Genomic DNA, 26,921 nt, shown 5'->3' with positions numbered 1-26,921 from the left:
CTGCAGAGCCGAGTGGCCAGCTACCTGTCCTCCTGACGCCTGCATTCTAGCATGGGCCTGCAGGCTCCGTGTGGGCACCCCAGACGACGGAGTTTGCCGCTGTACAGGTACAAGTGTGTACTTGCCAGGGACCCGTGTCCTTCTGGCACAATATGGGGCACCCGGAGTAGCAAAGCACTTTTGCCGAGGCAAACTAGGCACCCACCCACCTCAGGATGATAGGAGGGTCCTTGAGACAACAGCCTGGACATCCACTGCATCTCCTGCCCTCTCCCTCATGCCCACATGGCCTCTGCCTTAAATGCCACCCACCATTATGCTCCATTCCTTTGGGCAAAGGCCTTGCCATCACCAAGAGATGCCATTTGAATGTAGACATCTCTAGAATAATGCCCACCTCATTCACCCACCACCTCCCATAATGCAAAGGGGCCTGTGTAGCTATGACCGGGCGATTTCAGTGCAGAAAGGGAGAACTGTCACTGGAGCCCAAGACCCAGGAAGGCTGCAAACCCCATGACCTTTTCCTCCCTGGTCTGCCACAAATGCTGGCGAAGCAGGGAATGGAGGAAGGGAGGAAGTGAGGGAGGGAACAGTCTCTGGCCAAGGGTTCATCTTCACCACAGCCCTGGGATGCTCAGATGTTGTGATTTGGCAAAGAACAGCAGAACTAGGCTTAGAACTCAGGACCCCCTAAATCCCAGAACCCCAGTCTGGTTCTCTGTCCGCCTGTCAGGAATGGCCCCTGATGGCCCTGATTCCCAGATGGAAACCCATGTTCTGATGGCCCAGTAACAAGTACGGGACTGAGAGACCCAGGCCCCAGGATGGGCAGGGGACATAGGCGTGAAGGGAGAGGGCCATCCCCAACTTCTCCGCACAGTTGGGATGGGCTGAGGGGTGGATGGAGAAGGAAACTCTGAGCTAAGGAGCAGACAGGCAGAGAAGCAGGGAGAGGCCAGAGCCACTCCTGCAGCCCCCCTAGCTCAGGGAGCTTGGGCTCTGAGGCAGGGTGTTACCCACACCTCAGCTCTTCCCCCAGTGTGGCTCCCCCGGCCTCCGTGAGCTCTATGTCCCTCCCATGGACAGTGACATGGGCCCAGCCTCCAGATCCCACAGGCCTGAGCCAGGCTAAATAAGGGGGGACTGCTCCCCTCCCCAACTCCTGAGCCCCGGGCGGGGCCTGAAGCCACTCTGGGCCGGGCACTGTCTGGCCCCACTGGAGTGGCAGACTCTGAAAACGTTTTACCAGATGTGCCTTATTCCTGACGTGCCCGGTGAGACCCACTTTCCAGTCAGAGCTGGCTGTTCCCAGGACAACCTGGCCGGCAGCCCCACCAAGATCCAGGGGGAGAACCTCAGGCTTTGTCCAGAGATGGGTACATAGCTTCTCAGATGCAGTGGGGGGGGGGGGGGTCCCAGGTTGTGGGGGGAGCCATCACTCTCTTAGCCAGCTTAGAAGCTTCTGTGGAGCACAGAGCAGAGGGGCTGAGGAGAGCGGACCCTCCCTGCTGGGCAGGGCAGGGGTTTCCCACCCACAGCCCTCGGTGTGGGAAACAATGACTTCATTCCCTCTGGGAGGCCCACCAGGAAGATGGAGTTTGAGGCAGAAGGGAACTCTGGCAGTAGACAGGCTTTGGCCATGCGGTCACCATCAGCTCAGCAGCATGTTGGAGGAATCTTCCAGAATCGCTCAGGCTTTCCTGAGTTGAGGCAGGGTGCACTAACGGAGGTTGGGAAGATAGGACACAGTCCTGGGGAGGGGGTGAAAAATAAAAGAATGCCTTCTCCCACAGAATCCCTCTGCCCCCTCGTGGCTCTGCCCCTCAGCAGGGTACTCGGTGCATCCCCGCCCTGAACTTGATCTAGGACCTGCCAGCCCTGGCTCTTGGCCACACAGATGGGGCCCATCCCCCACCCCTGCTCCCTGCAGCACTGCCTGGAAGACATGGCTCAGGGTGGCATGGGCCAAAGCGGGTACTTCAGTGTGGAGTCATCCTTCCCATGAGACTCAGCCAGACCCCCACCTCCAAGCCTGGAGGGGGCAGAAAAGGGACCAAGGTCCAGAGCCTCGAGACCAAAAAAGAAGACAGAATGTCCTTCATACTGCTCAGCCCCATCCTTAAGGCTCTCCACTCACCACCCTTTCCAACTCCAGACAAGGGCCCTCCCTGCTTCCTGTGCCACTGAGCTCCCTGCCCCTGGATATTTGCATGTCCACTCTTCCTCCTGCTAGGCACCCCCTTCCTTCCCCTTCCTGCACCTCCTCTCCTTGCCCCCTGCCTCTGTGGCAGTGCCCTCAGTTAAGGCGATACACCCTGGCCTCCAGAGCTGGTTCTAACCCCCTCCCGCCCCCGCCCCATCTGCTGATGGCCCTGCCGGTGAGGCCCGGCTGCAGGACAGGGCTTGGGTCTGCTCTCTCCCTGCCCACCATGTCCCCAGCAGAGCTGAGCTCGGGGCTAAGCGTACAGGATGATCCAGGAGACGCCTGCACGCTGACCATCTGATTCCCCTGAGAGATAAGCACCTACTTCTCAAAGTCTAGAATTCCTCCCTGACAGATACCTCCTGGCCATTTAGGCATCACACGATCCCCCTGAAATCAAAACCGGATTTAGAGGGCCACCGGCGATCCACCAGAGGCAGAACAATTTAATAATTTTCATTTTCTAAGCTACTTCTCCCCTCGCCGCCTTCCCCGACCCCTGCCTTCCCTGAGCAATATCGTGGCTTACTGTGTGTGTTGGGGCTGGGGGTGGGGTGGGGAGGGCAATGTCAATCCTATTTCTGGAACATGGAATCTTTTGTTTTGATGTTCACCCAACTCTCCCCACTTGATGCTTCAGAGAAGGAGCCAGAGAGACAAGATGGGGACAGTTGCCCTCAGCCCTGCTGGGGTCCGTGAGAGTTTGACACGCCACATTCAAAGATGAGAGCAGGGATTCGAGAATGGGCTGGGCTCCCAGGCCTGAATGAGGGTGACTTGAGGACACAGGGCTGCCCCCTGACCTACCCCCAACTCTGCTTGGACTGGAGGAGAAAAGAGGGAATGAAGTCATGGCTTCCCTAGCCCTGCCCTGTGGGCGAGGAGGCCCTGCCCAGCCCGGAGGGCAGCATCACTCCCTTCCAGAAAATGCTGGTGGTAGCATTCTTGCCAGGCTGCCAGCAGCACCCTTGGGGGCCAGGCAGGGCAGAGGGCTCTGCCTCGAGCCAGCCTCTGCAGTGTGGGTCCCTGCAAGGGGAGTCCTCGCCCTATGTGTAAGTGACTTTGGAGCATTTCCTTGCCCTGGGCATGCACACACTTCCCATCTCCCCTGTTCTGGCTGTCACTGCAGCTTCCGTTCCACTTTCCAGGCCCTTAACCCCTCCTGCCCCCGCCCTCAAAAATCCCCTCTTGGTGACTTATTACATCCTAAAAACATCAAGATTGGGAAAAAGAGGCTCTGATAGCAGTGGATCTGATGCCCTCATTTTACACATGGGGAAACTGAGGCTCGGAGAGGCAAGGTGGCGTGCCCAGCCTCCTTTTGTGGGTCAGGGGGCAGTTAGGACTAGAGTCTGGGTCTCTTGGTCCCTGCCAAAGCCTGGACACACCCTGCCTCTTCCTCTCCCTTCTCGGCTTGGTGAGAGACTACCTCTTCCTCGGACTCCAGCAAGGACTCAGAAAAGTGCCTTCCCCGAGTAAGAAGGAAGAGGCCTGAGCAGCCAGAATGTATCCATGAGGGAGCCTGCCGTCTACTCCCCCAGCCGTCAGGACCTAACATGTCTGCCTCCCAGCAGGGCCTGAGCCAGTGTAGAGGTAGGTCAACCCTGCACCAATGCCATTGTCCCCCAAATGTCCAAGCCCCGTGGCTCTTAGTTCTGCTCAGTTTTCGAGGTTTGCCATGCCACCCTGCCCCCTCCCATCCCACCCTGCGCCTGCAGCCTGTGTCCCCAGAGGGGGTGTCCACATGCTCTCAGCACGTCCCTCTCCTCCTATAGCCCCTCTCCCGGGCACCCCGTGTGCCACGTGGCCACCTGGCCTCACTGCTCTCCTGGGGGCCCCACCGCCGCTACCACGCTCCCCTGCATCTTCCTTGCTGTGTCTCTTCCTGAGAACCGCCGCAGCTGCCGGCTCCTGCCCCAGCTGCCCCTGGGTCCCATCACCCGTGCCGGGGTCCCCTGCCTCCCCTGGGTCCTGCCGCTGGGACTGGCTGAGTGCTTCAAGGGCCAAAGCCTCTCTGGTCTCTTTGGCTTCTCCCACAAGCAAGGCCCAGCCAGGTTCCAGCCGTTGGAGCAGACGCGGGTGCGGGTGCAGCCTCACGCTTCTTCCCCCAGGCCCGGCAGCAGGCCCACTTAGATGCTGGCGGGTAGCAGAGCTTTCGGGAAATCCCTGTGTCTCCGTGCTAGTGGCTGTTCTCACAACTCACCGCCAGGATCCACACGTCCATCTTTATACCAATATGGTTGTAAAATTTAGCTTTTCATATATATATATATTTTATGGAGGAAGAGGCCCATGAAAGTAAAAGAGCCTGGAGTCCATAAAAGTGAAAATGTGGCCCTGACCCCACCACCATGGCCACCCACCACCGCCACCACCATGGCTAGACAGCAGTGCACAGGGCAGGGACAGAGACCAGCACGCTCCAGCTAAGCTCAGACTGACCCTTCCAACACGTGAGGCATAGTCCCAGGCTGAGCTGTGTCCCCAGCCCTCTCTTCCACCCCTCTCACCTGCCCTTGCCAAGTCACACCCGGCCAGGGCGCCACCACACAGGCTTAGCTGTCCCTTCCCCTTCCCCCAACAGTGCGCGGGCTTGCATGTTCAAATGTGCGTGCACACACGCGTGTATGCATGCACAGACTGTGCACATGCACACACCAGCATAGACATCGGCTGCCTGCACAGCGCTCTGTAGGCACATACGTGCGTATACACATATGCAACACCTGTGCGTCCTCAAACATACGCAAGTGCATGCACAACCTCACGTGTACACATGCGTGTGAATACACAGAGTAAAGATACACGTGGTGGCCATGACCTTGCACCTCCTAAACCCTCTGCTGTGAACCCTGTGGCCTCTGCTGCCTGTCCCCTGAACCCAGGAGACTCTGCACAGTCTCTCTGGCACCTTCGAGCGCTCGTAGCTGTTACCACCTGTGCTGTTCATAATCCAGGGGCCTCTCTCATCTCATCTCCTTATCAAGGAGCTGACTTTAAATGGTGGAGAGGAGGAGGCGTGGGCAAGAGGAATGCAGTGGTGGGCATTTCTGTAACTGCATGGCTCCAAGCTCATCTCTTGGCAATATACTTTGTGTGTCCTAGTCTCATTTCCAGCCAGGAACCTCTTCTCTGGGTGGGGACGGGGACTGGATTTGACCCAGCTCCCTGCTCACAGCCAGATGGGGAGCAGGCTCCATGTGCAGAGCAGCTCAGGAAAGTTTTCAAAGGTGCACAGAGCCAGCCATGTGCCAGCCCACCAGCCAGTGTCAGAGGGGGTGTGCTGGGATGGGCAGGGTCACATCTGGGGCCACCCTTGTCACCCTTTGGCTTCCTAGGATGTCATGATGCTGTGGGCTGGGGCCGTTAGGGGTGAGTCTAGGAAGGGGGGAGGTGCCCACCCTTGTCCCCAGCCATTGCAGACCCCTCCCTCCGTGGTCCGCTCCGGGGTTTCTATTCATGTGAAGCCAACATTCCTGGAGCCCACAGGGCCAGCAAGATCATCTCACACAGGCAGATCGCTGTCTTGCCTAATGAGAAAATGATGACATGGCCCCCTGCCCCCGGGCCCCTGCGCCCGGCCAGGCTCTGGCTCCCAAGCTTCACCCCAACACATGCACACCTCCTGCTTTGTGCGGTTGTTCTACAGGTGTGTCCACTGGGCAGCTCACAGGGAGCCCTCCTTGTCACCGAGGGCTGGGCACCTCTGAATGCCCAGGTATTAGACCATTAGGTCTAATAGGAGGGCCTTCAGGTCATTAAGACCCTATGGCATAAAAGTAAACTGAGGCCATGAGCTAAAGTGGCTCCCCAATGTCACGCACAGTGACCACCCCCCCACCCCGCCCCACCAGCAGGGCACCGGCCAGTAGGGCACACAGTGGATCAGGATGGACCCAGGAGGGAAGCAGGACTCCCCCCCCCACACACCTTGCTTCAGCGCTGCACACCTCCTCCAGGCCACCCTCACCAGCAACTTTGAAGAACCAGGGCGGAGGGGGTTGGGGATACAGGGTCTGGAATTCAGGAAGCCTAGTCCCCTTATGGCGATCCTGCCTCTGCCAAGGCCAGGCCCTTGCCTAACAGAGGATAAATACACAGTGCTGGCTATAGCCAAGGGGTGGGTGAGAGGCCTTCTCCCAAGCACCCCATGTTTGAGAGCCAGAAGCCCTTGGAAGAGGCCAGTTTTAGAGCCAGAGGCCAGGAAAGAGGCCTGCGGCAGCTCGACAGTCTAAGGGAAGGTGGACAGAGGAGGAGACCTGGGCCATGGTGGTTGGGGGCTCAGACTCACAAATACAAGGCAGTCAGAGAAGAACCCAGCTGAGTTTATAAGCTGGGGGTGGGGAGTGATTGGGGAAGGTGGAAGAAATCATAGAAGCCTCCCTGGAGGAGGCAGGGCTCTGAATTATGGAATTTCAGGATCCAAAGGCATCTGAAAAGCTGCCTAAAACCGCACCTCACCAGACCCAGGACGCTCTTTGATGTCACTTGATATCCAGGGGGCCTCGATGTCCTCTGCAGGTATTTCTCCCACTTGACAGCTCACCGGAATTGTTAGAGAGTTGCTTATGCGTGGACACAAGGACTCATTTTCTGGCGGCTGCCACTTCTCAGGCAGGCCAATGCCAAGACTCTCGGGCCCTCTGTGCTCCTTCTTCATCCTGGTAGTGGGGCAGGGGGAGAGGGTCAGGGCCAGGCACACTCAGACCAGTACAATCCCATTACCCTGGGAGTGGTCAACAGGACAGCTCTGGTCTGTGAGGGAGATCACAAGTGGCTCGTGGAGGGTCCCCTTTCCTGGGCACGTGCCCATCTTCTGCCTCCTTCCCTATAGACAACAACCCAAGGGGTCCTGATCCCCCACCTCTCCAGTGACCTGACCCTGCCAGAGGGCAGAACCGAAGATCGGAATCAAAGCCAGGGCTGGTTTGAAGAAGTGGGGTCAGGCTCGAGCAGGGCTGCTGCAGAGGTAAATTTCTTTGGTAGAGAAGTCAGGGTAGGAAAGGGAAGAAGCACTGCAGATCTCATCTACCTTGTATATCTGTTCTAAAAGCATCTGAGGATTCCATCAGTGCTTCTCAGACTATAATGTGAACATAAGTCCCCGGGAGGGCTTATTAAATTGCTGCTTCCGATTCCAGAGGTCTGGGTGGGGCCCAAGATTTCGCATCTATAACAAGCTCCCAGGTGATACTGATGCTCGCTGGTCTCAGGACTTGGAGCAGCAAGGGGCTGAATATTTCAAAACAAAACAAAACTCCGGATCATAGTCTAGTTAAAATAAAAACACAGAGAGGGAGGAAGCTTCTTGTGATGCCACAGAGAGATTACAACTGGGCATCACTTTCCATCGGAGCTTCCTGGAAGCCACGGCAGGCAAGACAGGAAGACATGTTTTCCAATGCTTACTCTATGGTAATGGAGACGGCTGCCTTGTGGTCGGGAGGAAGTGTTCCCCCAGATTCTGGCTGCTCAGGGAACTGATGGAGCAGACCTTATTATCAGGAGATTTGAGGAGCAAGCAGAGGCTGTGCTTTAGGGCCATCGTGGTCCTCTCTGTTAGAAGGTCTGAGCCTGGGCACCTTGATGGGGTGTGCCCTGATGGAGGGTCGCGGTGTGGATAACACAATGCCCCTTGGTGCCCAGCCTGGGCCAGCGCCAAGGACAATGCCCAGAGGAGACCATCCTCCAGCACTCACCGTTTCAAGGGGAGAGAAACCCATAGCTCTGACACTCTACCACGCAGCCCTGGGTGCTCAGGGCAGGGTAGCCAAGGCCCAGGCCTGAGCCTCAGGAAGGGGTGAGGTGGATTTGTGGGCAGCGGAAGAACCCCACCTCTTCCCAATAATCAGGAAAGGCTTCCCAGAGGAGGGGACATGGCAGACAGATTTGTTTATGCAAAGGAAGGGAGGTGGTTTGGGAAGAGGAAAGGCCCAAGCAGAAGGATGGATGGGTGAGTGGGCTTCTAGCCATGGCAGGGTTGGGGCGGGTCCCTCGCTGCCCCTCTCTGCAGGGCTGACTCAGACCCTCAGAGAGGGGCTGCTGGAAGACGGATGGTGCGCTCTGTGAGTCTGTCTGTGCTTCAGAACCTGAATCTCTGCTTTCCCTCCAGGTCGGTGCAGGGGAGGAGGCCTGGGCCCAGCCTGCCTCAGGTGCACCCAGCTTGAAGCGCGGGGGCTCTATCCTCAGGGATCTCCTCGGCCAGACCAATGTGGGCAGGAGCTGGTGCCGAATGAGGGGCTTGAACAATTAGGCCTCTGAACGTGACTGCGGGCACAGCCGTGGACGGGACACAGGAGAGGACGGCTTTGGTCAGCCTTGTGCCACATGGCCTTGGGAGGTGACCGCCCCAGCCAGAGGTGCTTCATAGCCAGAGGCTCTTCAACAGCTGTGTTCCTATGAAAGGCCAACCTGAACGGTCATCTTGGCCTAAGTGGGTGTCAAGGAGAGCACAGCTGGGTCACAGGGTGAAGTGCTAGGTTCTCAGCTTTCCTGGCTTGCTCCTTCCGGGGGTGACCAAGGACACACCTCTCTTTTCCCAGCCTCCTTTGTGATGAAGGGGACGTGCATAACCCTGATGACTTTCCAGAAAAGGAAATGGAAAATCCTTAGACAAATAAACCCAAGGTGTGTCTGTGTTAGGGGGGAAGAAGGAAAAAAGCGCTTGGCATTTTCCGTGGTTGCCAAAGCCATAGGGGCTGGGGGACGACAGGAGTGGGGTTTGCGGGAGACCGAGGCTGGATGCCTGCTCCCACCTTGGCTGGCCCATCCTTCTCTCTGGGCCACTCACAGGGCACCATCTGAATCGAAGGGAAGACTGGGCTCCCATACTGGCTTGCAGGTAACAGAAACTAGGCCACGCACAGACATTTCCAGAGGCCCTGAACTCTCAGGCCTGGGCTGAGGACTAGGGGGGAAAAAATCAAGGAAGAGAGGAACGAACGAGGAATTCCAGAAAGCCTCTCACTCCCTCCCTCCCCACCCCCCCCTGCTTGGGGACCTTCCAGGAGGCAGGGGAGCAAGTAACAACTTGATATCTACCATCTATTAGCCTCGAGGCCCTGAGCGAGTACCTTGGCTCTCTGAGACTCAGTTTCCCCATCTGAAAGTGGGAGGTTTGTGGGAGGGGCCTGCAGGCGCTGTACACAGTCTCAGTCTCAGGAGTGGTCACTGCTCTGTAGAGCCACCTTGTCTGATCACCTTATTTTACAAAAGTGGGACCAAAGCCCAGAGTGAAGAGGGAGAGCCATACGAGGGGACTGGAGAGGGGGGCACATATCCGGTTAGCCCAGGAGCTACTATGGGCCATGAGAGCTGGAGAAAGGACAGGAGGGACTGCCATTTGGGGGGGAGGGGGCAGGGACGAGGGGCTGACCTCCAGGGGTGGAGCTGGCCTCACCGTGTCTTGCCATTCCACGTGGTCACTCTTCTTGCATCTCCCTGAGCCAGACCCACCCGAATCCTGCACCCTCCCATCCAGCTCCCAGTCAGAGAGCCAACATCCGGCTGGGCGCAGACTGGGTGCCAGGCCCCGCTGCAAGTACTGTGAACTTATCCCCACCCCAACCTTAAGAGGTACAGGATATGATTATTATTCTCATTTCACAGGGAGGGAAACTGAGGCTCAGAGAGGTTTGTTTTGCTTTTTATTCCGTTTTGCAACTCAGGCGACACAACCGAGATGGTGGAGCTAAGATCTAAATCCGGGTCATCAAAGCCCAGGTCCCAGTTTATAACCCTCCCCAGCCTCTGGCAGCCTGCACAGTCCCTGTCTTATGGTGCATGACCCCTAGTGGGTGCAGCAAGGATCCCCCCAAGCCCAGAGGGAGCACAGCAGACAACAGCTTGGGCCTTCTGACCCACAGGTCCAGAAGAGCCAGGGCCCAAACAACAGCACATGTGAAGGAAGCAGGAGCCTCAGACCAGGGACTGGGACCGTGCTTTCCTGCCTGAGAGATTCCTGGTCCTCAGGAGAGGAGCAGTCTCCATAATGCCCACTAACACCCCAAATGGCCAAGCCGGGGGTCCCAGGCTCTGAGAACACAGTTGGGGCAGCCAGTGTGGCAGAAGCCCTTCCCAAGGCCACGGACGGACTGGGAGCCATCCCGCCAGCCTGGCTGTCTTCCATGTGTACTTGGAGGTGGCCAGGCCCAAGGGAGCCGGCCGGTCCCGTCCAGCTGGCCCAAGGTCACCAACAGCTCCGAAAACAATGGGCAGTGGGTCCGGCCGTAGCCGGGTCCAGAACAAAGGCCTGGGCACTTCCTCACATTGAGGCCCCCTCCTTCATGGTTTGCCAAGACAGGAGACGGAGGAAGCCTTCATCGGGAGGTAGGGATGTTTTGCAAAGACTATTCCCAGGAGAGCTGCGGCCACCAGTGCCAACAGGGGGGCACACAGAGGGAACGGCTGCTCGAGGCCAAAGTCTGCCTGCCAGGAAGCAGGGGAGAGAGGGGCCCTGAGTCCAAGTGCATGGCCCCCTGCCCCCACTGTGCCCCCCAGGTCGAATCGCTAAAGTGCACTGCTGCTCCTCTTGGTCGGGGCCCTCGCTCAGGGGCTGGCATCTGCCCCCCTCACCACCCTGCACACTGCAGCACAGTCTTCTAAAGCAGCCTGGGGCCACCACCGCCCTGCTCTGAGACCCCCCCCCCTCCATGGCTTCCCAGTGCTCAGGAGGCAGCGCCACTCCTTTGCCTGACACACAAGCCCTTCAGCTCTAATATTCTTTAACTTCCTGCCACCCCAGACGCCCCAGCCCCTTCCTCCTGGCAGCTCTGCGCCTGCCCATGCAGCCTGGGGTACCTCTGCCTCCCTCAGTGTCCACCTTCAATCCTCCCCCTCCAAGAAGTCTTCCGGACTGCTCCAGCCTGAACAAGTTTCCCTCGTCGGAGCCCTATGCCCCCAATAAAATCCAAGAAGGATCTGAGCCCAGGACTTGGGAACATCAAGTCAGGAAATCGATCGATAACAGAACAATGCTTCCTGAGAGTAAGGTTCCCGTATGCAGCGATGTGTGTTTACACAACTGTCCTGATGTGATTATTAATAGCACTCCCTCAGGTCCAGTCCCCGTGCCCGGGCAGAGCCTGGAGATGGTGCTGACAACGGGTGTCCCCAGCACCCTGGGAGTATTCACGCTGGACGCCCAGACAGGACGCAACGAGGTGGGTGCTATCACGGAGGTGAGCTCCATTCCCCAGGGAGGCGGGGCTTCTCCTGAACCTCACAGATGTCCAGGGGCCTTAAAACAGAAAATGCTAGATAAGCACCCAGGATTGCCCTTATCAAGGGCCACAGGAAAGGCGCGGGGGTTTAATCTCAAAACCACACCCAGAATCAACGGTTTAAAGACCTCAAGCAGTAAGCACCTCTCCACCCCAACACGGTGCTCAGGGCTTTATGCCTGGAGGCGGGGTGGGGGAGGGGTGCAGGTGTGGGTGAGGGAGGGGCTTCTCCAAAGATGGGGAATGATCTTTGGGCTTGAGACAGGGACATGAGGAGAGGGGGAGAAGGAAGACAAGGAGCCCCAGGCCCAAGGGCAAGGAAACAGGGTGGTGTAGAAGGTGTGTGTGTGTGTGTGTGTGTGTGTGTGTGTGTATGCACATATGCACTTGTAGGGTAATGAGATAAACCTGTAGCTGGGATCTGGGCTCTGAGAGAAGTGCTGATTGAGGGCACTCAGAGGGCGGGTCCTGCACTTTCAGCTAGGTAATCCCAGAGGGCTTCCTGGAAGAGGGGCTTTGGGGACAGACTTTGAAGGTCAGGTCAGATTTGGCAGATGGTGCAGCCAGAGGGCAGGGAGCCAGGTACAGCAAAGAGCACTAGCAAACGCTGCAGGCAGCAGGGGCTTCGAGCAGCTGCTGTGGTCTGCGGTGCATGGAGTGTGGAGCAGGGGGCCAGGTGAGGAGGCAGAGTGAGAGGCAGGTTGGAATCGTCCCTTAGGCCTCCCATCACACATATTCCCTTCAGCCCAAAGGCCATCTGGTGTTCTGGTCTCCAAGAGACCCTTCCCGGAAGAAGAAATGTGCCACCAGGAGTCTTAACTAAAAATCCCTATCTGGGCCTCAGTTTCCCCGTCTGTGAACAGAAGGCCTTCGATGATTTCCCAGAGAACAGGATACAGGATAGGGATCTCCCGGGAATGTGGACAGGACAGTGGGACAAAGCACTTTGATGCCGAGACCGCAGGAGAGGCCAGCGGTGGGCTGCTGTGAGCACCCAGCCCCTGGCCAGTGTGGGGCTCTGACTCCTCTCTGGTGCAGAGGTCTGCTGCGAAGCAGTGTCCCTGAGCAACGTGCAGAAACTGGCGGCGTGCCACACTGACCCCCGGGCAGCCTGCCTGCCCACTCTCCCGCCCACCTGCCAACCCACCCCTCGGCCTGCATTAAGCAATCTCTATTATCGCGAATGCCTGACATTTTTGCCTGGTAATTACAGCTCCCACAGCCCCAGGAGGATTAGGCCATGATTAGGGAGTAGGGAAGACTCTGGCAGATGGGGAGAAATACCTGCAAATAGACTTGGCAGCCTGATGGCCCCCTGCGAGTTTAGGCTCCCGGAAGGGCTCAGTGGCCAGTGGGGACCATCACGGGGCCTTGGAAACAAAGGCCATCAGCATCTGTCACCTCCATCATCTCCTGGCCTCCCCACTCCCTTTCCTGAGAGCATTGCACTAGCCCCTCAATGTGCCCCCTGCCTCTGCTGCACATTTGCTGCCCCATCAGGGAGAGAGAGCTAAAGTAGAGCTCCGAGCAAACCTTGTCTCCCAGGAACAAGTCCCAGCCCTGGGCCCTCCGTCTGAGGTCTTCCCCCACTCTGTCCCTCCTCCTCTAATTCTCTGGGACTCCCACTCTTGGGTCACAGTCCAATGAGAGCCACAGACCTCATGGACGTTCATGGTCTCTTGGCTCTCACCATCCTTTTCGCCTGGAATGATCTCCCATACAAACTTCCGCTTGTCAAAACCGTGCCCATCCATCAAGGGCTTAGGTAAGATGCTACCACCACTGAGGAGCCTCCCCAGTCCCCACAGGAAACATGAAGAGCAAACACTTAGCATGTCCTTGTGACGAGCCAGGCCCTACTCTACACACTTCACTGTGCATTGACACACTTAATCCTCAGTACAGCCCTGAGGGGTGCTAATTTTACAGAGGAGGAAACTGAGGCCCAAAGGGCTTAGGTCAGGTGCTCACAGTCACATGGGCAGGAAGCCGTGGGGGCCTCTGGTCCTGATGCTGCTGCTTCCTCGGACAACACTTCCCCCGCACATCCCTTCAGTACTGCTTTGTTATGGGGACAGCTTCTGCATTTTCACACTGTCACGCCCACAAAGTCACAAGCTCCAGAGCACAGCTTTCTCTAAGTGTAACCTGATTCACCTGATGGTTTTATTAGGATGCAGATCCCGATTCAGGAGGTCGTGGGTGGAGCCTGGGACACTGCATGTCGAAGTGCTCAGGTGTTGCTTGTGCTCCTGGGCTAAGGACCACACACGTTGAACAGCAGGACTAGATAAAGCCTACAGGAGGGCAGATGAGTCTTCCCCTCGCCATGGGTGGCTTAGCATTGCCCCGGGCCTGTGGGAGCCTAAGACTGGTCCTTCACCATCCCTGGCCCTCCCAAGGAGGCTGGGCCCACTGCTGCTGCTCACGATGGGCTGGGCCCCCACCCCTAACTTCCTTCTGCTCAGAAACAAGCAGGGGGACCGAATCTGCATGCACCCCAGACTTAGGATATCCCCCAGCGCCCCTCCAAGATTTGCCCAGCTCTGAGCCCTCAGGGAATCCTTGTCATCCTTCTGGAAACTGCTCTCCTTACCTGTGCTGCTGCCACAAAGTACCCACCGAGACAGTGGTGCTCGACCAACACATCACATCCTCTGGTCATGGAAGAAGGTGAAGACAGCACGGGGCTGGCGGTGGAAGATGCCAGGAGCTACCTATGGCTTCTTGGGAGAGTGGCATCAGTGTGCCGGATTCCTTCCCCCAGCCATGGGGCCCGGAGGCGGGCGTCTCCTCCCCTAAAGCCAAGTGGGGGAGGCTTCCAGAAAGCTGCTTGAAAGCTTGCCGTGTGCGCGCACCGTGGCGGAAGGTCCCTGACTCCCATCTGAGGATGGGAGACACTGCTGTTCCCTATGGGAGGCTGAACAGACAGACAGACTGAGGCAGGAAATGTCTGACCTCCAGAGCTGAGAAGGCCAAGGTGAATGGGTGCTTTGCATGGTCTAGATGTGGATCCTGCAGAAGGAAGGCTTGGGTCTTCTTAAAAGGGGAAGGAGCTGGGTGGGAACAGGAGGGGTTGCTAGTAACGGGAGCCCCCAAAGAAGAAAGGGGGCAGAGGAGTTTCCACTGATGGGAGAGTATGGGCAGTGAGACGGCCCTTACTGCTCATACTACTGGGAGGGCAGTGCAATGGGCCAGCTCTTTCCTCCAGAGACCAAGAATTCGCACCTCACCAAGGTCAGCTTGTTCACTAACCTGGCGGCTGGCCCCCCACCCCTAGAGCCTGGGGCACAGATGGGGCGGCCACGTCCAGCGCTGCCCTTGGAAGGCTTGGAGCGGCTTCACAAGCCGCTCAACTCTAGAACTCTCCACTTTTTCTGTGGAATTCAGGAGGGTGTTAGTCCAAGTTCAAGGATATTTCTTTGGAATATTACACATACATACACGAACACAAAGATTTTAATATAATGTGGGAAGGAGACTATGAACCCGTAGAAGCCTGCCCATAGTCTTCGTAGAAAGCCATGCACCCTAGGCGGAGAACACCCACGTGCCTCTATTGCATTCTCGCTGGCTTGGTGACAGTACTGTGGGTCCACTCCGGGAGAGGGAGGTGCTGGGCTTTACTCCTCTCCCATTCCAGGAAACCCCAGGCACGGGGAGTCACACTGCGCATGTACCTGCACCTTGGCTTCTAGAAGAGTGTTTTTGTAATGTGTTGGAACTGGGTTTTTCAAGCAACGCTGGGAATATTTTTATTTCTCCAGCCCTGCCAATGGGACCCTGGTCAGGAGGTTAAGTGAGTTTCACTGAAAAGACACACTTTTCCTTCCCGGGTTGATAAACAAGCATTGCTGCAGGGAAACTGACTTCCTCCACCGGCACTCAGCTGGAGCAGCCCGTCCCTGGCCAAGGAAAACAAATGCATAAACATTTCGGGGACATATAGGAAGCATTTCTGCTGGACGCCTGCTGTGAATGGCCGCTGGAGTTTACACAGCAAACCCCACTGGGGCCTCCGCACAGCTTGAACAAGGCACTCCCTGCCTCTCACTTCCCTCCCGGCTCCTCCCAGCCTCTCCCCAAAGACCCACAATACGATAATATGACAATACGACAATCCAGCCACGGCTCGTGCCCAGCCCATGAGAGTGCAAAACAGGCCCTTGGGCTGTCACCCCCATACGCCTGGTGCTTGAAGAAGGCGTGTCCTTCTAGCCAGCGCTGCAGAGGGAACAAGGTCCTTGAGCTGCTGGGTCCCGAGCCCAAGGGGGACATGCAAGGGGCTGGGGACTAGTCGCCGTCCAATGATCAGAACTCTCCCAGGCCTCTCCCTGGGCCAGGGCAACACAGGAGGAGCTCACACCTGCTCCTTCTATGAAAACACCCACCTCTGCAGGGCCCATTGCGAGCGGTGGCCCACGCCCTTGCTGGGTGCAGCCGGGGCAGCCACTGGACAGCTCCGTTAGAGGCCCTGCCCTTCTGCTGCTCACGGCATCTCACGTGGACGGACCTCGTGACAGCGGCTCCTGGAGGCCAGTGCTCTGCCTCTGAGTGCCCTTGCTCAGTCCTGCTGTTAGAAGCCGTCACAAAGCGTTCCTTGCCTTTGGTTTTGGACACATCTCTCTCTCACTCTCTCTCTCTGGTCTCCCCACCTGCTATTGCATCTCCACATTCCCTCATATTCCCTTTTAAAGCCAGGAGGATGTAAATCAATGGAATTGAGGAGGCTGCAACTGTACAATGTTCCCTTTATGAGTGATTGTGTTTTTCCCATTCCCACCTGCCCCATGCTTGCTCTGGGGCAGGATGGGGGTCTCCACAGGTTCTGCCCACTCACATTTCCAGCAGTTCTCTTCACAAGGGCTCTGTGGCAGCCACACGGGCGAGACTACACCTGCTGCCTCTGCCCATCCCATCTTCTTGCCCTCTGTGGCTGAGAGGTCCCTCCCTAGAAGGCTCTTTTCCCCACATCCACTTGGCCAGGTCCAGCCTGCCCTCCAGGTCTACACGATCGTCTTCCTGGGACCTCCCGGGGATCTGGATCAGCCCTGAGACAGGTTCTCAGGGGACCTGGGTTGCTCCTGGTCAATATGGCTTACAGAGCCTGGTGCCTGAGACCGAGGCTGATCAGTAGAAGACAGGCTGGACCAGAAGCCCGGCCAAGGACACCACTGGACCAGAGGTACCATCTGCCTGCAGAGACCCTTATTAGGGAGTATCTCCAGGACCCTGGGGCCCCTCCGCCATCACTGCTCCACCCCAGCCCTGAACTGCGCAGACCTCATGCTCCCTTCACCACAACAGAATGAGTTTCTCTCTGTCCTCAGCATGGGTTTGATTTCTGCTTTATAAAAAGCCAACTACCGGAAATAATGAACCCAGGGTCCCCAGGCTGACCGTATCACAGGCTTGACGAGGGGACAGGTGGCCCAGCGGGGAGCAAGGGAGGGATGCAGACAAAAAGTGTCAGGGGCGGTCCGATCCTTGGCAGCCATGGCTCAGCTGGGAGGAAACCGCGTAGCAGCACACTGGGCCCTCATCACAGTCCTGGGGGCCCTTCGTGGAAGGGGCAGGGAAGTTCTGGATGCTTCTGGAGCATTGCTGGTCGAGACGGGGGTGATGGTCATCTGAAGGACTTGTCCCTGAGGCCTGGGGCTCAGCTGTCACCCCCCAGTGATGAGTGGTGGAACCATTCGCTTACCCGCAGGGGAGGTCACAGGATGGGGTCTGAGCCGTTCCAGTTCACTGATGCCCCCTTCCACCTAGGCACAGAGTCACAGATACAGAGTTAGAGTGGAGAGGCCCACAGAGGAGCTGTCCCTTGTCCTCACTCACCTGAAGCTCCTGTCTCAGGGGCTTGGAGGATCTTTGATTCCACCCTCCCTGCCTAGCCTCTCCACATTCACACATAAACCTACACACGAGGCCCTATGAGACGCAAATACACCTCGGACCCCAGAGAGCAATGGAGAAGACAGAAGCGGCAGGTCATTCATTCATTCATTCATTCATGCCATAAGTGTCTACTGAGAACCTCATCTGTGCCTGGCACTGCAGGGCCCTCAGCTGGTGTAAATGATCTACACACATGCAGACCTGGCCACCTTCCAGGGGTACCTGATGGTGACACTCTAAAGCACTTGGGAAGACCTACATATGGGAGAAGCCTGGAGTGCTCTCCCAGAAAAGTAGGGAGAGAGGTGGGGGCAGAGGGTGGGAAGCAGGCAAGGTGGCACACCCAGCACAGGACCTGAGAGCCTCAAAGGATTCTGGGCTTTGCTCTAAGAGTCATGAGAAGCCATGGAGGGCTGTGAACAGCTAAGTAAAACACAGATTTGCATCTTTAAAAATCACTTTATGAAGCCTTAAGAAGCAGTGAGTTCTGGGATGCTTGGGTGGCTCAGTCAGTTAACCGTCTGACTCTTGATTTTGACTCAGGTCATGATCTCACGGTTTGGGGGTTCGAGCTCCACATCAGGCTCTATGCTGATGATGCTGAGCCTACATGGGATTCTCTCTCCTTCTCTCTCGCCCCTCCCCCAATCATGTGTGCTCTCTCTCTCTCTCAAAATAAATACACAAACGTTAAAAAATAAAAAAGCAGGGAGTATAATTTTACTGTAGCCCAAGGGCTGGATACAACTTAATACTAGTTCAGTTCTAAACTAAAAATTGTTGGAGGTGAGACCACAAAAATGTCCCAACACTTGATTTTAATACATGGCATGCTAGTGTTCTAAAACAACGTATGGAATATTTCTGCAAGACCTGGTACTGGCTGTATTATATGTGTACATACATCCTAAGATTCTAAGAACTAGGAAGCAGCTGTTGCATATCTCAACAGCAGTACTGGGGTGCCAACTTTGGAACTGGGGGCTAGAAATGCTTTTCACAGTGTGGGGTTTGGAAACAGAGCAGACATTTTCAAAACCTGAAGTTTTCCTTCCAACTGAAGTAAAAATCTTAACAGCCAGCAGAGGAGAGTGAAAACAAAAACAAAAACAAAAAACCAAAAGGAAGCTTTTCTCGCTTTGATTGTACATCTGCATTGGAAAGTCCAGTATCCCTGAGGTGGGAATTTGCAACAATTCCTTCTCCCGAAGGAAGCCTGTTGCACTTCTGACTGAATGCTTGGACGCACCAAGAGGTTTTGGTGGTGGTCGGCTGCAAACCCAACCTTCTCCCCCTTCATGAATAGCCCGGACTCCCTCTGAATTTCTTTCTCCTCCCTTCCTCGGGCTTCCACTCCTTGTCTTTCTTCACGTGTGTGCCTTGCTTCAACGGCCCCATCAATGGCTCTGATTTTTAGGCTGCTCAGTAATCCCACTTTCCTCTTGACTGCGGGCAACTTCCTCGTATCTGTAAAGACTGGATTTTCCTCCGCTGAATATTTTGCACACTTCCCACCAGCCCATTCCTCTTCAAATGAGCAAAAATATTTCTTGTTGTTTGAAGAAAAAAAAAACTTAGTGGTAATTCTGTGTGTCTTGCTCCCGGGGAAAGGTTTAGTGCGGGAGATACTTGCCTCTCGTCTGCTTTGGAACGATGACTAACCCGTTGTTCTCCTAACTTCGCCCAGCACACTGTGAGGGCAGACGGAATGTGAGGATGTAGTGTTGGTCACGGTCTAGACACGAGACACAGCCCCACCCTGTGTGGTGGTACACACCGGTCGATGTCCCCAGGACGTCTTATCTGGTCTCTATTAGGAATGCTGAGTCACGTCTTTCCGTTACAGTGCTCAGCATAAAAGGCTGAAATGGTGGAAAATGGCAGAAAACCTTCCAAGCCAGGACTGTACAGTGCTTTCGCAAACTCGTCCTTCAAAACTATCTCTGTGTGCCCTTCACTGTTGCCGAGAAAGCCTTGTGGTGCTGAGAGAGCCCACCCAAGATGGGGCTGAATGGCTTTTTGACATCCAGCCCTAGTCTCTCCCGTGTGAAAGGCTGGGAGGTGCCTCTCACCAACTGAACCGTTCGATTCCTGGGATCCTTCTGGTCACAAATGCTCAGAAGCGGGTCTGGATGTGCAAAAAAGTTTGCCTGCGTTTCCAGAAGAGGTCTTGTCTCAAGGCTAATTGTGGAAAGAACTACCTCAACAAGACACATTCCAAACACAACCTGGGATGGCACAGGTAACCCTCTTGTGCTTGTCCATCGACCCTGCCTCTCGCTCACTGTCAATCATGTCATGTGAATCGGAACAGTCGGTACCACGTGTTCCTTTGGCTATGGGGGATGCAGTGATTCTGTGGTTGCCTGGGTGCTCTAGGCTATTTCCTGAGCTGCTGTGTGTCAGCACTGGGACAGATCTAGAGAAGTCTATTAGGTGCTCTGGGGTTGAGCCACTCTGATGGACCCCATCAGCATCATAGCATCCAATCACTGCTTGGAGAAGCACTGGGACTGCATCTGGACACTCTTCGACATGGCTGGGAGAAGTCAGGCCACTCCTAGGTAGTCTGTGCCCACTGTCTGCGCTGTTTGGTACTGGAGCCAGTGATGTTCCAGAGTAGCCCCTATCAGTCCAGTCAGTAGGCATGATGGATGCAGCTCTCACTTGCACAAATGGGCAGGCTCCAGGGGTAAGACAGGCTGGGAAGGCACTGTGCTGATCACAGGTTCCAAGAGACCAGGCTGACCTATCACGTCAAGTGGGGTAATAGTACTTCAACCATCCGCAGCAACATGACTTGGGGCTTAATTGATTCTACCATGCAACTTGAGATTTTCAGTTTTCTTTCTCTGTTCATCATCTTTGCAGTTTTGGAGCATGTCATGAAAAAGCTTTTATTGTTCCACTAAGATTTATAGGTCAGCATCAGCCTCTGTAAGTTTCTTATCAAAGTCTTGGACACTAGGGATACATCCTGAATCCAGACCGCCCCCCGCTCCCCGGAGGCAGGAGAAAACAGGTGTGAAGGAGAGCAACACTCTACCCACACAGCCTAGCTCCAAGCAGGCATCTCAGACCCAGACTGTGAAGGGAAAAGTATTGCCCAGACCACAATGGTTCCTTACCCTGGTCATGGCTGGAATGGGCATGGAGGTGGGGGAGTCAAAAGTACACCAGACTTGTATCCCTAGAAGGCCTATCCTCAGCCTGGCCCCCAAAGCCCTTCCAACAACCCTCGCCCTGGCTCCCAGTCTTCACCCACCTGACTCTGACAAGCAGAGAGAAGACCCTCCTGTGAGCTCCCAATCTGCAAATATCTCCGATCCTGGCAACACAGGGTTTGGCTTCAATGCAAGGGTGAGTCCTATTTGTCTGCTACTGGGTATCCATGTCACACCAACAGTGACCGAGTCTTACAATTAGGGGGGTTATGCTTAGTTTTGAGGCTTTTTACAGAGGTCACTAGCCCACCGCAGCCCAGCCAACAGGTGCCAATGGTGGGGAGCGCATTTTAGAAGCACCAGAGAAAAGCAGTTCACAATTGCTAGAAAATCAGAGATAGTTTTAAATGGAAAGGGCTGAGACACAGGATGCTGTGTTTGCGTGGGGATGGATGGTTCTCCAGTAGGAAAGTCCAAGGCCAATTACAAGGACAGTAAACAGAGCTCTGCATATGCAACTAGGGACTGGCAGAGAAAGGGGAGGGATGAAACGGAACCATAGACAGCACAGCAGGCAGAATCAACGCTCACTCACCCAGTGTTCGTTCAGGATGCTAAGAGTGAGAGTTTATAGCAGACTTGCTCAACTGTGGACCACTGACATTGTAGGCTAGGCAGTTTTGTTGTGGGGGCTGTCTTGTGCATTCTGGGATGTCTAGCACCCTCCTCCCCAGCTGCGATACCCCCAAAATGTCTCCGGACATTGTTTAATAGTCCTTGGGGCCTGAAATCTCCTGGTGAGGACCACTGGCTTAGGGGTTGAGCTCAGTGAAGTTGCCGTGGGCCCTAGAGCTCGGGTAGACTGACAATCACAGAGGGGGCCCACCTCATGGCCACAAAGGAGGCCCCTGCGTCCCCTGGGCCATCCCAGCAGCTGTTCCAGCAGTTACCTGCCCCCACAGATTTTCAGCATTGATGACACCAGTGTATTTCAGCAGGAGGGTCAAGGGGGGGATGCCTAACAGAGCCTGCATCAGCAAGACGAAGAGGGCAGGCTTGGTTTTAAAGCCCCCAGAGCTGACCAGTAGAAATACAGCACAGAATTCCTCTTACTCACTGTGGATTTCCAGACAAGCATCCTGTGGGCAATTTCCCCTTCCTGTGCTCCAGCCCCTGGGGCCAGAGCACTGTGGAAGGAGCCCCATATGCTGCCTCTCACTTGTGCGCCTTGGCCTAGCCAGTGCCCCCCACCTGGAATAACCGTCCCTCACCGCCGCCCCCCATTCTTCAGGCTCAGATCCAGAACTCCTCCCTTCAGAAGTGTTCTGACCCCCAAGCGGCCTGAGGGTCCTTTCTCAGCACCAGGTTATCTGGGGTCTCCCTCCTCCACTAGTCTGGAAATCCCTCAAGGGCAGAGCTGGTATCACAGGCTTCTGTGCCCTCCAGGGCCTCTCAGTGCCAAAGCATAGGCTGCTGGGGTGCTGTGACACGGACACACTCCTTCACAACAGCTGCTTTCCCTGGAGCCCAGGCGCCCGTGGGGGAGGTGGGGGGTGGTGGGGCAGAACCTCAGTCTCTGTTCGCACTGCACTCTCCTTTGCCTTTGACCCTGGCAGTCACAAAGCCCAGTCCATGGTCCTCATCCTCTTTTGTCTCTTCCCCTCTGCCTCTTCCTGATTGTTCCTCCCCACCTGCCCCCACACACACATTCAAGCCTCTATGGTCTCCAAAGGAAAGGGATCCTTATACCCAATCAAGAGATGGGGAAACTGAGGTCTAGAGCAGAACCAACCCTCCCGGGGGTCATACAAGGTGACAGCAGCAGGGCCAGGACTCAGCTGAGGTCCCCAGAGTCCCACTCTGCACTCCTCCCTTGCATCATGGTGCTGAGTGTCCTGTGAACCTAACCAGGGCAGGGACACAATGGGCAGGGGTGTATGCCAGTTGCAAGGCAGGGGATCAGAAGGGGCGGCTGAGGCCGTGGGAGCACCCAGGGAACCCTCCTCTGACGGGCGAAAGGCACTGTGAAGAGGGCACCTGGGCAAGAAGGGTGGCAGCTGAGGTGTGAAGACCAGCCCAGGCCCCCAGGCGGGTGGGGACACAGCTGAGGGGGTTGGGCACTCAGCCCCAGCCCCTGGAAGGCACTGTTCCCAACTGAAATTATATTTTCAACTTCTTGTCTGAGCCTCCAAATAGAAACATCTGTGGCCCAGCCTCAGGCCCTGGTTGTGAGCTCTTTCTTCTTTCCCCTGGACTACTGAAAACTGTTTCATTTTCTCCTACTCTAGCTAGGCTAGAGGCTCGGGAGGTCGCCGTGTGCATTTTGCTTGAAAATGACCATAAATGAGTCTGTTTTTGCTGAGACGGTTAGAGAGCAGCGGGAATGGGGGCGCAGAGGACAGACCCCACGATCCAGACACAAGTGGCGGCAACGGGAGACCCCCAGAGGCCGAGACGTGAGTCACACTTGAGAGCAGAGGTGATGCAGGACCTGGGGTGGGTTCGACTTGGGATACTCCTCCCCAGAGGCAAAGCCGACGGCCTGGTCTTGTGCAATGTCGCTGTGGCAACAAAGCCAGGTGGCGGGAAATCCCACTGCCCGCTCTGTGACCTTCCTCGGGGCTGGGACAGCATGGGCCTAAGCTCCAGGACCTGCGCTGTCTGTGATTCGAAGTGTGGCCTGGGGCGCAGACCTCCACTCGGGAGACCCCCACCTGTGACAGGAAGGCCCACATCAGGTGGTGTTCAAGGGCCTTTCTGTGCATCTCATCAGGCTGCCGGACGGGCCAGGTGTGTGGTGTGCTCGCTGCTGGGTCGGGTGAGCATCAGAGGTCTTTATGCGGCAATAGAGCTGGGCTTAAGGGTAGCCAGAGCATCTTTCCCTGGATTAGGACGGGGTCGATCATGAACTTGACTTCTATTTAATTGTGAACTCTGAGAGCAAGAAACCCAGTCTTATCCGGCTGTTTCTTCCATGGAGTCCAGCCCACGGGTTCCATGAGGTTGAAGAGATGGGCCCACAGGCCTGGTCCATCCCTTGGGCGTGACCTGAGACGTGGCCTGACTTCAGGCATGGCACCGTGTGGACCCCCTTCCTGTCAGGGTGGGGACCTCCTATGGGCAGCAGGGCTCATCCCCCAAGAGGCAGGGCCCTCTCTCCCCAGGGTCTTCAATGACCTTGAAGGCCACTTTCCCAAGTTTTTCCCTTTGAGCTGTTTGAGAATCTGGGATGAAAACAAAACGCAAAGCCTTTGTAATCCAACCCCTCGAAACAGGATTCCGGGAGGCTGGGCCTGCTGTTTCCTATTACAGTGGTATGTTATCTGATGGGTGCTGGCGGGAGGGTGGGGAGGGTTGGAAACTAGCATTCCCACCATTCACTCACCCACTCAGCTTTTCTGGGAATAGTGCTGGGAAAAATCTCACTGCATTAACTGCCCAGGTGGACCCACCATGTTGGGGTAAGTGATAGGGAAAGTAGGAGAGGTGAGCACAGGATGGATGTTCATACCTGGCGGAGGGGGAGAGGGAAGGGGCAGCCCACAGCTGGGAAGAAGGACCCCTGGGCCAGTGTATTATAGCAGACCAGATACTAGAGGGTCAGCACTTGACTTGACATCTGACTCACAAGGCAGCCAGGAAGGGTGACGGAGGGGTAGGCACTACCCTCACCAGGCACCCGAAGTTCTCAAAGTGTAGTCCAGGGCAAGCGGTACCAGCAATTCCTGGGAACTCCCCAGATATGCATATTCCCAGGCTCTACCTAGATCTACTGAGCCAGACGCCCTGGGGGTAGGACCCGCTGATCCGTGTTTTACCGCGCCCTCCAGGGATGCCTGCTAAAGCCTGAGCACCACACCTTAGGGCAAATCTCCTCAACGGGTGAACCATACACAGATGAGTGCGTCAGAGCATTCATCCCCACATCCATCAGGGGGTTGGGTGGAGTATGGGCCAACCAGAGTCCCCAGGCCAGTTGTCCCTAACCCTGTGGGCTGCACAGATGTGACTTCCGATCTGTGGACAAGGACTAGGAAACACGGCTAGGTACCTTGCCTGACCCCCACGCCCTGCCAGTGAGCAGGGACAGAAAAGGGCAGCACAAAATTCAGCCTGGACCATAGGCCCCAGGCCAAGGGCTCACTCCTGGGTGGAGGCAGTGTCCCCAGTTTCCCCGATGATTTTCACTGTTTCATTCCATGGCACATGGCTGGAGCTGGGCTGGGTGGGGTCCTGGGAGAAGGGACAGCGGACAGAAGAGGAAGAGGCACTCTGGGCCCATGCTCACACTCAGAGGGCCCTCGCCTGAGCTCCTTGGTGGACCAGGGAGCTCCAAGTAATTGCGGAGCACTAGACAATTAGGGATGAGCCCAGAAAAGTCCACTCCCTGGGCCCATGGGAGGCACTGGGTGAGTCCCACAGTGGAAGCATCCTTGGGAGAAAAGGAGTTTTTCCAGATGGGGCAGCTCCCCAAGCCCTGACCCCAGAAAGGATAGGGAGACAGATGGAGGCCTTCAGGGTAGGGAGGTGGGTGGAGCCTGTGCCGAGGGTGCGGTCCACAGCCCTGCTTGCAGGCCCATCTGCAGGAAGGATGCCCCGTGGCCTCCCACCCCGTCCTGCAGACGGTGCCAAAGCCAGTGTCACCTCCTTTTTCCACCGCTGCTCTTCTGTCATCACCTGGAATGAGTGGCCCTTTGTACATGAAAGGAAAGCGACCTGCATGGGCCTTTAATCCTCTCGACGAAAGAGAAGCCAGCACATGACCCCACAAGAATGCTTTGTCCCTGGCTTGGTGGCCAGGCAGGTGGAAGGATGAACAGACAGACGAACGGATGGGGCGTAATGAGGATTCCCAACATCTCCTGGGTCCCCTCTGTGGTGTCGCCCCTGGGAATGGGGCTCCAGTCAAGGCTCACTTGCCTGCAGGTGGGGAGCACCCCCAGGCTGCAGGCGAGCCCCCTGGATCTCAGGTGGTCAGAGCCACAGGGCTTCAGCATCGTCCACGTCATCCTCCACCCCAACCCAATCATTTCACAGTCGGGGACACGAGGTTCTTCCTGGGGTCACACCAAGTCACGGGCAGCTAAGGCAATAGTAGTAAGAGCTGTTTACAGAAAACCTGGTAACGTACCAGGTGCTCTTCACAACGAGCCTGTGCTTGGCTCATCTATTTTTCCGATCTTACAGGCAACAGCATGAGGTACAGACAGGTAAAGACCAACAGCTCATGGTCAGAAAGCAGAAAGACCAGGATTCGAGCTCCAGAACCCAACACTCACCATCTGCGAGTTCTACCTCTTCCCCAGAAAGCACTGGAATCCAGGCTTCCACCTTCCCTTCCCTGTTCCCCACCACCCCCCACTGCACCCCAAGGCCTCCAAGTCACTGCTTAAAGGCTTTATGAAGGGCCTGCCTGAGGGGCACCTGGGTGGCTCAGTCGGTTGAGCATCCGACTTTGGCTCAGGTCATGATCTCATGGTTCATGGGTTTGAGCCCCATATCGGACTCTGTGTTGACAGCTAGCTCAGAGCCTGGAGACTGTCTTCAGATTCTGTGTCTCCCTCTCTCTCTCTGACCCTCCCCCGCTCACGCTGTCTCTCTCTCTGTCGCTCTCTCAGAAATAAATAAAACATTTTTTAAAAAATTAAAAAAAAAAAAGCGCCCACCTGAGGCTGGGGGTGGCCCTCCAGAGTGCTGTCCCCAGCCCTGGGGCCTGGTCAGTGGGCTCATGAGCAAAATGAGCCCTGACTCACCCCGAGTCTGAGCTGCATTAGAGGAGTCAACGACCCCACCCTGTGTCCAAGGCTACGGGGAACCTCACTCGGGGTTCAGAGGGCCCAACCTGCACCAACAGAATGACTGGGGCTGCTCCTCCCTGATGCGGAGGGGCCACTGTTACAGGAAGCCATGTCCGAGCTACACCTTAGGGGGCCACTGACGAGTTGGGCCCTGTAGCCTTCCTACACTGCACCTTCTTACTGCCGCCCCTCCCCCTACCTGTACCCCTACCTGCCCTTCCTCCTGATTGGACCTAAGGGCACTCACCACATGTGGTGGTAGCTACCTCAAGAAGCACCTACTCATACCACCACCCTTGCCACAGGGCCATCCTCAGAAGCTGTCTTGATACCGGTCACCTCACAGATCACACACTTCTCCACGTGGGCCACAGAGCTCACAAGCCCCAAGCACTGTGTCTGTCCATTCTGCAGGGGCCCCGCCTCACCACACACTGTTGGCTAGGGCGATCCAGAAGCCCATCGTCCTTCCCACAGGGCCGGCCACCCCCAACCACCACACCTCCCAGCCATTCAGGTGAGGCCCCAGAGACAGACCTGACTCACCTGGTTCTGATGCAGAGCTCGAGGGGCGGGACGAGGTCATTGTCCCTGTCCTCAGGGACGGTCTGGGTGGTGTCTGGGGGGTGGGAGA

The 26,921-nt window shown here is 56.3% G+C and overlaps 1 protein-coding gene across 1 annotated transcript in view; it reads right to left on the bottom strand.

Moving 5' to 3' along the window:
- Positions 1–16,759: 16,759 nt before the first annotated feature.
- The window catches only part of MINDY4 (MINDY lysine 48 deubiquitinase 4), a 109,904-nt gene continuing 99,742 nt past the window's right edge, over positions 16,760–26,921 (bottom strand). The window contains exons 17-18 of the mRNA XM_039229916.1: positions 26,834–26,906; positions 16,760–17,192 (exon numbers count right to left, since the gene is read on the bottom strand). Coding sequence (XP_039085847.1) covers positions 17,144–17,192; positions 26,834–26,906 — 122 coding nt within the window. The 3' untranslated portion in view covers positions 16,760–17,143. The remainder of the gene's footprint in view (positions 17,193–26,833; positions 26,907–26,921) is intronic.

This window comes from Hyaena hyaena, unplaced genomic scaffold (genome assembly GCF_003009895.1).
Source record: "Hyaena hyaena isolate Hyena2069 unplaced genomic scaffold, ASM300989v1 scaffold_40, whole genome shotgun sequence".
Classification (NCBI taxonomy): Eukaryota; Metazoa; Chordata; class Mammalia; order Carnivora; family Hyaenidae; genus Hyaena; species Hyaena hyaena.
The sequence above is the reverse complement of the archived record's forward strand: the minus strand, read 5'-3'. Positions and strand labels throughout refer to the sequence as shown.